At 39.6% G+C, this 12764-nt stretch overlaps 1 protein-coding gene across 1 annotated transcript; it reads right to left on the bottom strand.

Moving 5' to 3' along the window:
* Positions 1 to 8191: 8191 nt before the first annotated feature.
* Positions 8192 to 9145, bottom strand: LOC119240120 (olfactory receptor 6P1). Its single transcript, XM_037504481.1, has one exon. The coding sequence runs from the start codon at positions 9143 to 9145 to the stop codon at positions 8192 to 8194; it is 954 nt and encodes a 317-aa protein (XP_037360378.1).
* Between the last annotated feature and the right edge of the window lie 3619 nt (positions 9146 to 12764).

Raw genomic sequence — 12764 nt, 5'->3', positions numbered from 1 at the left:
TGTTCCTGGATACACCTTTATAGTCCAGAAATGTGCAAGGGAGTGCTACAGTGCCGAGTCCTTCCAGGCCCCTTCCCAGAGGCCCATGAACAAATCCTACTGAGTGAAATGTTTCTAAGAATGAATCCAGAAAATAAGAGAAGGCAGTGCTCAGGATTTTAGCAGGAAATATTGCCATTCTCAGAGGAGCGTCTTAGACTTGAAGCTGGAAATAAAAACAGGCCATTTAATTGTAAATCTAAGAATTGCTGAATAAAGTGGGGGTAGTTTCACAGGAACTTTGCATTTCTTCATTTTTCCTTTACTTCCAACAGAATTATAAAAGTTCTGATCTAGCACTGCTAGATAAATTAGCACAAAATAAAAATACAAAGAAATAAAGAGAAAAGAAAGTAATATGCAAAATTCTACCAAGAATGCCTGACTGAGGAGTTTCATCATTTAAGCATGGGGCTTAACTTTGAGCTTCCTAGTAGCCAAATAAAAAAGGAAAGCAAAGCACAGTGTAATCACATTTGATGCTCGTTTGATCATCAACCCAGTTCTGTTTTCTGGAGCTTCAAAGATTAAATCTCATCACTTTCTGAAAGGACAGCCATTCACTCTGCAATGGCTGTCAAGTCTATTCAGTGTCCAACATTTCCACTTAGGTCACTCACACGCTGAAGTCTGAGGCATGCTCCTCAGCTAAGCCCAGGTTAACTGAGACATTTAATGGGAATAATGTCAGAAGGCTGTGAGAATTTACCTGGGATTTAGAACTTGATTTCCTTCTGAAATAGTCAATAGGAAGAGCTTCAGCCCTTTGAGCTTTCTAGTGAGGAGGAGCAGGGGAGAGAACTCTGGCTCTGGTTTCTCAGGGAATGAATGGGTGGGAGTTATGGGAGATGACTCCAGTACTGAATTTGGGTTTGGGGAAGGATCTGCCCTGTTATTTGTGGAGTCAGAGGCCAAGGAAGAAAACTGATGTGGTGAAGGCATTCTAGGCACTGGAAGCATTTAAAAACTGTCAGTGCTGTGGATATTGATCTGAGGGTCCCAGAAATGATCAAAGTAGTGAGGCACAGTGGTGAGAAATATGACAGAAACATCATTTGAGCTCAAACTTCATAATCTTGCCAGAAGATGAGGAAAAGGTGTAGTTTGGTCAGAGGCAGACCTATCAGTATTGGAGCCTCAATGGCAAATCTTTGTCTTAATGGAAAAACAATTTCTCCTCCTTAAAATCAGTTTTAAAGGCTATCATTCTAGCCCCTCTTCCTTCCCCAGTCCTCTTAGAAACACATAAGCTTCAGGGCCATGTGTTTTGCCATTTCTAAGTTTGTAGCAGGACAGACAATTAGCTGTCCTATACTAACCCCTTTGTTTATCTCAGTTTCTTCTGTATTTTGAAGACTTGGTCACTTAACACACTAAACACCCCAAAACCATGGCTTGTGTTATTCAATATTTTTCTTTCCACCCAGGGAGTTTTAGGAAAGTGGTTTTATTTCTATGGGTCTCATTTTTAAACGTGATTAATCTTTGCAGTTTATTTCAGGATCTCAAATTGAGTATAAATGTGACCACATGATCTATTTTTTAAAAATAATTAGTACAGGGGAAAGAGAATCTTACCTTCCTCTTCTTATGCTATGCAGAAATGTGATTTTCTTTTGTCCTCTACGGAGATATGGCATCAAAACTGCCACATTATCCTGTTCCTTCCCTTATGTAATGGATACACATGCATGCACATTCATACATTTTTATTCTACCCACTACTCTTCATAGACACTGATTCATTGATTCTATTTCTCTGTACTTTCTTTCTGTCCCCTAAGTCAGAGTACACCCAGACTCTGTACTTTGCAAGGCATAGAATTGAGTTGATACATCAAATTGATGTGTCTTCAGGAGAGCAAACTGCTGGGCACTTTTGGAGACTTGGGCCCATTTCATCTAGAGTGGGTTCCTACAATAGAGTCTTAAATGTCATAACAACCTGTACTGTGCAATCTCTGAATTCCAAATATTTTCCATATGGCTTAATATACATACATGCTAAAGAAATCTTGATGGGCTTAAAATTAAGTTCACTCCCCAACTGTGTACTGATGTTGCACTCCTCACTGTAGGCTCAAAGTGACACACCTTTAAAAAATCAATACAATGAAATAATTTTCATTTTAAATAAATTATTAAATCAATAACTTAAATAAAAATGGGTCTCAATTACTCTCTTCTTACCTTCACAATAATAAATATTTAAAGACTGATCAAACTCCCCTTTTAGAAATAGCACAGTCTTTTTCCAACTCACCATTTTCTCAGAGGTATAAATTATAATTCTTTTCCCAGACTTCTCAGGCATGGCCAACTTGCACTGAGAAAAGAGAAGAAATCATGTAGACCAGGAGGAGAAAGGTGAGATCCCTAAACCAGAGAATCACTGGTCAAGTCTGGTCTGTGTCTCAGCTCAGCATGGAGAGGACACAGAATGAGGCTATTTGTGCTTTTGTTTGCTTTCAAGCTACTGGAGAAGCAGGAGCCAACTTCCCACCCCCAGGGGACCTGCATATGACAGACTCAGCCCTTAGGAAAGTATCTGTCCTTTCTAGGGCTCAAGGAGGTCCTGGGAGAATATAAGGGAAGAGCTGGCAAGCTAAGTGGAATCTCGAGGCACAGGAGAGTCTGTGAAGTGACTTGAAGCCACTGCCTTCCTCCTGCACCAGACTCTGGGGATGAGGGTGGTGAGGAAAGTGTGTGTGTGTCCTCCTCTCTTTCTGGGGAACAAGTCCCACAAATAATAAATCCTCAGGGGGAAAAGGGCTATCACCCAAGTCATTTAGCAGAAAATAAGAATGGTATTTACCCATCTTCAGTTAGACAGTCAAGTATAATATGAGCGTGCGCACACACACATACATACTCCAAATACTTTTGATATGAATATCACCTCTGAATAAATTAAAAAATAAAAAAAATTATGGGGGGGGGACAAAAAAACAAGCAAAATTTATTTTGGAAATATGTACTGGACACAAAATAGTTTCATTTGACAAAATTCAGAAATCCTAAAACTAAAAATTGTTTGAAAAATATCTAAAAGGATGCAAGGCAGGAATTAGATCAGTATAATAATAGACTGAAAATAATAGGCTAAAAATAAAAGAAGGTGCAAATTGCAATGACTTCTACAAACGGGAGTTTTTAAAAATCATTTAATTAAAAAGCATGGATATAGGTATTTACTGGTGCTGGTTCAATTTTTCAACCATATGATCAGACCTCTAATTTTCATTTGTTTATGCATCTACAACCTCAGTATGCTGACCATTCTTCCTACATCTGATATCTCATAGATAGTTGCTGCAGTTCCAGGCCTCATATTCAAGTTCAATGAGAGGAAAGAGGAAGCGCCAGCACCAGCTACATCTTCCCCTTAAAATGAAAGTCTCTCCAGTAAAAGACCACTTACATTTATTGGACAAGAAATGAGCTATATAACTACTCTTAACTACAAGAAAAGTTGATAAATAAAAGACATGGCAAGGAGATGCATATTTATTGCCTAGTTTGGAGATGATTTTCATTTGGGAAAATATTGGATTATCCTAGGAAAGAAAAATGAGTACCTTATGGGCCAGGCTACTAAAAAGTGCCCATTCTTTTTCTTAATTGGCACAGAGAAGTATATTAGAAGCATTTGTAAAGAACATTTTACTAAAAAAAAGCTTTTGGTAAAGTGAAATGGGATATTTAGAGAAATCTCTAAAATAAATTTCAAGAAAGCTATTAACACAGTGTGGGAACCTGTCATGGTTAGAGGAACACCAATCTAGAGGGGTTTTATTTGCCCCAGGAAGGAATGTGATGTGATGAAGCCAGGCAAATAGCATCCTTTCAGGTTGTGTTCTCCAGCTTCTACTCATTTAATATGTAGGCAAATACCAAAATGATGAGAGTCAAGCACAGAATCTGAAGGAGAGAAGAATCACGCTCTATGTGTAATATTCTAACAAAGAGTTACATGTCCTGGTCATTTTTAAAAAAAGATTAATTAATTAATTAATTTTTATACAAAAACTAGGTTATAGGTCAGAGGCATGGGAGGGTGAGAGAATTCACCAGAGATAGATCGGGGAGCAGGACAGGCAGACGGACCAAAGACACTGCTGAGGGGAGCAGTGGGCGAGACAGGAGAGGTCTGTTGCATCATGTGGGTATCTCCCTGGCCGTCTGGGAATTGAATCCGCGCTGCAGAGGCTGTGGACAGCTTCACAGCACTGTGCTCAATGAGCTGTGTCACTGGGGAGGCCCCATGTCCTAGTCATTTTTAAAAGGAGTATGGACCTTACTGACTCAACCCAGGGACACCCAGGCATAATTTTAGATTAGGTAACTAGAGATGCTAAACTTCCTGGTGAGCATTATCTTCTCTACATAGTCACACAAGAAGACTTGGATACTTCGCTTTCTACTTAGTCCCTAGAGAGCCCAGTCCATGCTTCACTCTCAGCTTGAGTGACTTTGGTTAATAGAACCAGCACATCTGTTAGAATGAAAATGACCATATTGACAATGACAAAATGATAGTAACAGTGGGGCTTAGCTTGCTGTGAACTAAATTGATAGTATGCCAGGTCTTCTTATGCTTCACCAAACCATCCAACTCACATACAACCCAATGCCATGCTCGGCATCAAATTCAGCTAGAGAAATACAGGATGAAAACAAAAGCCAGTAAGGAAGCATCAGGAGTTTCTCCTACGTGGAAGGAATGCTGCTAGGAGCAAGAGGACAAGTCTCTGCAATATAAAGTAAATTTCATTTTGAGTTGGTTTTTGTGCATGGTGTTAGGTAGTGGTCAAGCTTCATTCTTTTGCATGTAGCAACCCAGTTTTCCCAGCACCATTTATTGAACAAACTTTCTTTGCTCCAGTGCATAATCTTTGCTCCTTTGTCAAATATTAGTTGACCATAAATCTGTGGGTTTATTTCTGGATTTTCTATTCGATTCCATTGGTCTGTGTGTCTGTTCATGGATGGAGCTAGAAGGGATCATGCTGAGCGAAATAAGTCAGAAAGAAAAAGAAAAATACCAGATGGTCTCATTCTAGCAGGAATTTAGAAAACCTAAATAAGAGACCAGAAAAAAGACTAATCAATACAAAGTAAAAATCAAAATCAACAAGCAACTATAAATCAGAGACACACTATGGGGGAGAGGGCCGGGGAAAGGAAGGACTAGAGTCAAAATAGGGGTGTGTGTGTGCAATTGTATGGGGAATATAACCATAATGAAAATGCATACATTGCGCAAAGATGAAAAATGATGTAAGAATTATATAAAATAAAATATTTTAAAATAAAAAAATAAAGTCAATTTAAGGGGTGAGGACATGGATTTGCACATGGGAGTGCATGGTGCGTCTTGACCTAGAGCCCTCAAGCCACATTTTAGTCAGTAATGCTTTTAACACCTTCATGGGCGTACACAGTTTCCAGCTTAAGTGCGAAAGACTTGCCAAGTTGGAAAAGTAACCTGAAGCTATTCTTACCACCAGGTATTTATAATACTTTCATTATTCTTCCAGTCAAGATGACTTTTATTAATTAGGAGTCATTTGTAGCATAAACAATGTTGCTTAGTAACATTTATCAGGTTTCCAGATCAGAACTAGAAAGTTAATGCAAATATATACATATATCGAATCATCATATTATATACTTTAAATATCTTACAATCTTATTTGTCAACAACACTTCAATAAAGCTGGCAAAAAGTTAATCCAAGGTAAATTTTATTTACTAAGAAAATATTTTAACTCTTTACTTTTACATACATTTTAAATTTAATATCCACAATAAGCATGAGATGAATGATAATATTTTTTATTTTACTATAATAGGAACTTGACAGTAGCAAAACCAAGATCAAACTGAAATTTCCTGCCCTTGAGGCAGAATTTTAAACCATAAAATCCCATGTCTTCCATGATTCCATGAAAGGAAAAGAGAATTAATAAATAGACAGTAAACTAAGCTAATGTCAGAGACATTTCTTTAAAAGGCTGTTTAGAAATTTCATGAAAATAAAGAAACTTAAAATATTTTTAAGTAGCATATTTTGGTTATTTTATTCAGATACTGGAAAACCTTACCTGACTATTGATCGAGTAGTTTTCCTTAATGGACATTTATCTTTTTTCCCCAAAGTCTAGTCCAGAATAGACTAAAGTACACTGATGGACAAAGCGTGTTTATGAACTTTTGTTCAACAGCATGTTTTTCATTCTTTTACATGCTCTACATCTAAAGAAACATTGATTTTGTTTCTAATGTTCAGAAATTTGGGTAAATCAGCCTAGAGTCAGGGTGTGAAACTCTGTCTAAATGATTCACGGGAACTTGGAAGAATGTCTTTTCTCAGGCTTTGGACTAAGATATTCCATTTACTGCATCTCCCTTCTCAATCTCTCATTTTGTTTTAAGACAATTTCTGTTCTTGTGGTTATTTTCCCGAGGGGCAAAATTTAAAATATTTGACAACTGGTATGACTTAGGTACCAACTAGTTGAATCAGAAGCTGGTTGTAGCACTGGAGAAGATTCTGAGGCTGACTTAAAAGTTTTGTAATGCATTTTTCCCAATCCATATACTGCCAAAGACCACATCAGAGTCAACGAGCCTCATCCCTTACTAAGAGTCAAAGAAGGGAAAGGTAGATGAAGAGTCACCATATTTACTGGCGTACACGTGGGCTGAATGTCAGCACAGCATTTCCTCCTCCTGTGACTCACATGAGTAACCAGACATAAGGAGGTAGAGTACTGATTAGGTACATGCATTTTAGTTGTTTAGTTATACTTTTATGATTTCTCTTAGATGTGGGTTTTGGGAATTTGGATTTTGAAACTGCCATAGTAAAACCTGCATCATTTTGTCTTGATATATTCACCAGCAAATCCCTTTTCTTACATTTCCTCTTACACCAGTGAGAATGGCACATATTAAAAAAACTAGCAACAACAAATGCTGGCGAGGGTGTGGAGAAAAAGGAACTCTTCTGCACTGTTGGTGGGAGTGCAAACTGGTCCAACCACTGTGGAGAGCTGTGTGGAGATTTCTGGACCTACTAAACATAGAGCTTCCATATGATCCAGCAATTCCACTCCTAGGTATTTACCCAAAGGACACAGAAACATCAATTCCAAAGAACACCTGCACCCCTATGTTTATAGCAGCACTGTTTACAATAGCTAAGCTTTGGAAACAACCCAAATGCCCAAAAATAGATGACTGGATCAAGAAGATGTGGTACATATATACCATGGAATATTACTCAGCATTCAAAAAAGATAAACACATGCAATTTGCAGCAACATGGATGGCGCTGGAAGGGATCATGCTCAGCGAAATAAGCCAAAAAGAAAAAGAAAAATACCGGATGGTCTCACTCATAGCAGGAATCTAGAAAACTTAAATAAGGGACCAGGAAAATGAATAACTATAAGAAAGTGAAAATCAAAATCAACAAAAAACTATGAACCAGAGACACTTTTAGGGGGGCGGGGGCGGGAGGGGAGGGATTGGGGTCAGAATGGGGGGGCTGCAATTGTATGGGGAATATAACAATAAAATTTATAAAAAAAAAAAAATAATTAGACTTCATCTAGCATAGGCAATCTCAAATTGGGTATGAAACAAAATTTCCTAAGAAGTTGGAAGTTATGCATGGTAGGGTTACAACCTAGATTCTATATTCCATCAGAATCTCACAAATATTTCTGAGAATCTGCATTTCAGCAACCCCTCCTCCCCCCATCTCATTCCCCCAGTGATTCTTATTTAGCAGTTCAACTTTAGTTTGGAAATACAAGGATAAGATCAATGATTCATCAATGATGAGTGGCCAGGCTAGAAGGCATGAGAGCAGGGTAACGGAGGGGTTCACAAATGGCCAGATAGCGGTCATACGCCATGACGGCCAACAGGACACATTCAGTGCAAGCTAGAGCAATGAAGAAGTAGAGTTGGGTCATGTACCCTATATAGGAGATCTTACTTTTGTTTCAGGAAGTTAACAGATACTATTTAGATGAACTGTTCACTAATTGGTATTTTGTTTCCTTTAATCCTATTTTATGATTCCTTGAGGTGCCAACAATAAAACTGCTCCTCCTGTCCTGACAGGATCTGTTGTGTGTCAGTCTGGGACATCCCTGGGATAGAGGCATCTTCCCAGCACCGCCTTCCTGAGGGCATCCTTCACCTCCTTGTTCCTCAGGCAGTAGATGGCTGGATTGAGGAAGGGCACAATGACGGTGTAGAGCACAGAGATGATCTTGTTGTAGTTGAAGGTATACATAGCCCGGGGCCTTGCGTAAGTAAAGAGGGTGGAGGAGTAGTATATGATGACCACGGCCAGGTGAGAGCCACATGTGGAGAAAGCTTTGCGGCGCCCCTGAGCAGTGGGAATTCGCAGGATGGTTACAATAATGGCAGCATAGGATGAGACTACCCCCAGCAGAGGGAGCAGAATCATCACCAGGGCCAAGAGGAAGTCTACTAGTTCTGCTTGCTCTTTGTCAGAGCAGGTGAGGTTAAGTAGTGGGGAGATATCACAGAAAAAGTGGTTGATGATGTTGGGGCCACAGTAGGACAGTCTGGAAATGAAAAGAAGCTTCATCATAGAGCTGAAGAAACCACTGCCCCAAGAAGACACAGCAAGACGAGTGGCCAGGCTGGAAGGCATGAGAGTAGGGTAACGGAGGGGTTCACAAATGGCCATGTAGCGGTCATATGCCATGACGGCCAACAGGACACATTCAGTGCAAGCTAGAGCAATGAAGAAGTAGAGTTGGGTCATGCAGCCTATATAGGAGATCTTACGGTCCTGCGTAAAAAAGGCTCCCAGGAGTCGGGGAACTGTGACATTAATGTACCATAGCTCCAGGAAGGAGAGATGGCTAAGGAAAAAGTACATTGGACGATGGAGGCTGGGTGTGAGCCATATTGTAGAAACAATGAGCGCATTCTCCAGCACTGTCAACAGGTAGATTGCAAGGAAGAGGGCAAAGAGGAGCAGCTGGAGGGGTGGAGAGGTAGGGAAACCCACCAGAACAAACTCTGTTACGTGACCTTCACTCAAATTTCTCATGATCTCTGTCCACTTGACTGCCTAAAATAATAGTAAGAAGAACAAGATGTTGAAAGACTGGTGGATCAAACCGTGAAGTGACTATTCCCTCACAGGTTAAGACTTTCTGAAGATGTGCAATAGTATATTATCAATTATTATTACATAATTTTGCTTATTTCACGTTGCTATTTCATCTGCCCCCTCAAGGGAAAAGTTTGTAAACTTTTAAACCATTGGTTAAAAATCTTAAAATTTCTTGGACTATCACTTAATAATAATATAGATTCGCCATTCTCCCCCCAATTCTTGTGTGCACCCACAAAGATGACTTTAGCCACAGTGAGAAAGTATGACAAAGTCTCAGCATCAATTCCATTCTTATTTTTCATTTTGGAGATATAAAATTTTTCACTTTGAGAAAAGTAGTTTATTAAATGAATGACATTGATATACCATAGCTCAGAGAATGAAAGTCATATTGTTATAACAATAACATTAAATTACTTGAACTTGCTATTAGTTATATGCCATAAATTACACAGTCATCTATCACCCAAATGATTTTTATTGATTTATTAGCTGACAACTCAATTAGCTTCCAATTAAGTTCTGTTGAAAGAAACAGATTGGAAACCACTGACTTGCAAAAAGAAATATTGGCCAGTTATTTGCCCAGAGAGGTTAAGAGGGGGGCGTCGGGAGGGACAAGGGGACCCATGGGATGGTGGTGGGGAAAATGAGTGAATAAGTGTTTAACAAAGTAATAATATAAGAACGTGGGACATTCATGTTCCTTCTCTAGCTGAGGCAGAAGGCTGAATCTGCTTCCTGACCTATCCAATAGGGTCATCCGCTGCTGCTGGGAATATCTGTCATTCCTGCTTCATTAGCCTATGTGAAGATCAAAGAGACAATTTAGGGAGGATGCTTTACCCACAGTGTGAAGCACAGTCATTTTAAAACACATTGATGATTCCATTGGTCAATGGGCCTGAAGCCATGCAGATGTCACATGGATCCCCCAGTTTGCTATTTAGAGTAGCATGGCTGCCTGGGTTCCTGTCTAACTACCTCCTGGGTGTCTCCTAAATGAAGCCTGAATATCCCATTCCCTGGCCTCCAATGGTTCCCAGCAGGGAACCACACAAACCTGCATCCAGCAACACACAGGACAGGACCTGTACCCAGGCATATACCATGTTCAGAGAAAATAAAAGTTTTTCTTGAATTCTTCATTTGTTCATCAGAAGTTGGATAATTGTAACTCACTTAGCGAAGAACTTGGTGAATCAAAAACTGAGAACAGGTTGGAATTATGTTACTATCTTAACCCGTGTCCACTTGGTAAAGAAGACAAAATGATAAAATTGATTGCTATGTACAAGTCACTGAGTCCCTCTCCTATGTTAATTTAATCTTCATAATGCTTCACTGAATTTAGGGAACTTTACCTCTACTTACAAATGATACAGAGAACTTAGTTTTCAAAATCATACATTGAGGAAATTGTGGAACTGGGATAAATCCAGATAGTAATAACAAACTTAATCATGATCCTATGTGCCCTCCGTGGAAGCAGGAAGATGTCCATGGGTAGAGTTATGTGGAGTCATTCATATAAAAACAAGTGTGTGTGTGTGTGTGTGTGTGTGTGTGTGTGTGTGTTTGGCTCATCTGTGTATGGTAATGTATAGTTTAAGAAATCTCACTTGAATTAGATTGTGTGGACTTGGACTGAATAAGTAGGACATTAGGTCTGTCTTGGGGCAAAGAGAATACTTCTCTGTGAACGTACCAAGACTGGTAGTCATCTCTCCTACCACTGACCTGTCCTCTCTTGATTCCCCACTCCTACATACAATCTTATATCCAGTGCAGTGTGTTTGCAGCACCTCGCCACAGTGAAACTTCAAATCACCCCTTTTACTTGTAAACATATCAAATGTATTTCTGAGGCATCGACTCCATAAACATAAACCTTTGAATAATATGTCAGAGTAGTCAGTATGAGATGGTTGGATGACTAAACTTTCTTAGGTGTTAAGACAACTGAACTTCTAGAGAAATTCAAGAGATTTTCAGGAATATGAGGGTCCCGAGAGTCAAGGGCATGAGTGGATGAGGGTCTGAGGGCATCTAATCTGATTAGGGAACCATCTGTCACAGATGTTGGCTTAGTCCTTTGCTTGCCTGTCTTCTGGCTCTGCTATCATACCTTACCTTATCTGGCCAGGGGTGGTCAGCCTCAGCCCCTCTTCAATAAAGCTGACACTTCATGCTGGTCTCTGCATCATTTGTGGCAGGACAGAGGTTGGGCAGGCAGGGCCCTTAAGCATACTAGGCAGCGGTAGTAGCCACTCATCAGGGACACAGCCTCGAAGGACTCATTGTCATGGTGACCTACCTTTCCCCAACAAGACCGTGTCCAAGTCACCTTAGGGATTCTTCCTATCAGGGCATACAAAAAACTATGAGAGCGCCAAGTCCAAAGGGACATAGCCCTGGAGGGAAGTAGAATAATGTCCTTGAGTTCATTGTCTGGGAGCCATCATGACGTGCTTTTGCACATCTTATTTTCAGAGGTGCCAAAGAGGCTATTTGCCTGCATCAGTGAGTGAATGGACATAATGATCATTCAAATATAAAACTTTATTGAGGAAATAAGACAGTAAAGTAGAGAATTAATTTTGACACTTTTTAAAAGATTTATTTATTTATTTATACAAGCACTGGGTACAGAATTTTGACACTCTTTAGACTCTTAAATATTTTGAGAAAACATTATTTGTCAAATTGTTACATTGTATTTGGGAGGGGGAGTCTTCTCCCACCTACAGTCTACAAGCCCCAAGGAGGAAAGTGTCTTTTCCTGCTCACACTGTTATATCCCTTTGTGACTAGAAGTGGGATAAGGGGGTACCAGGGAAGACCTCAGTATTGGTGGAGTGAGGATGGGCAGAGGAAATATTGATGATTCCTGATTCCTGGGTCAAGTGTGATTATGCTTCTGGAAATGTAGTGTTTTCTTTCTCTCACAGTTCTGGTTCTCTCGCTGTTGCTCTTGTCCTGGTAGCTCATCCACTTCTCTTTCTTCTGATGCTCTCACAAATTGAATAGGCTACAACTTAGGGTATGTGCTGAACTCCCTGTCACTAGAAGTATTCAAGCAGACACCAAATGAACATAGCTTAGGATGAAATATTGGAAAGCGAGCATGTGAAATAGAGTTGACTGTCCACTTTTTTCTGGAATAATGGAAGTTTGTTGTTAACAGCAGAAAATAGGGTTACAAGCAATAGTGTTTTGCAAAAAGTGACTTGATGTTTTAAGGAGTGGGGAAATTTACATTTATATGAGATTTTAGGTTGAAGTAGTGAGGAGATGATAATTCTTAGAAAACAGAGAAGGGGGAATAATATGAAAAAATCAGTATAAGTTCAGTCTTCAGAATATGATCCTAAACTGGATCACCTTGTTACAGGGCAGGGAGAGGGGCACCCCAGACCCCGCAAACCTGCCTGCTCTAAACAGGTTCTGCCATCTGCCACATCAACACAAAACATACGAGACTTTAATGGTTAGGAACTTTAATACAATTAGGAAACAATACAGGAAAGGCAAAGAATGTAGTTTCTAA

This window comes from Talpa occidentalis, unplaced genomic scaffold (assembly GCF_014898055.3).
Source record: "Talpa occidentalis isolate TD23 unplaced genomic scaffold, MPIMG_talOcc4v2.1 talOcc4.12, whole genome shotgun sequence".
In the NCBI taxonomy this organism is placed as follows: domain Eukaryota; kingdom Metazoa; phylum Chordata; class Mammalia; order Eulipotyphla; family Talpidae; genus Talpa; species Talpa occidentalis.
This window is presented reverse-complemented; position numbering and strand designations above follow the sequence as displayed.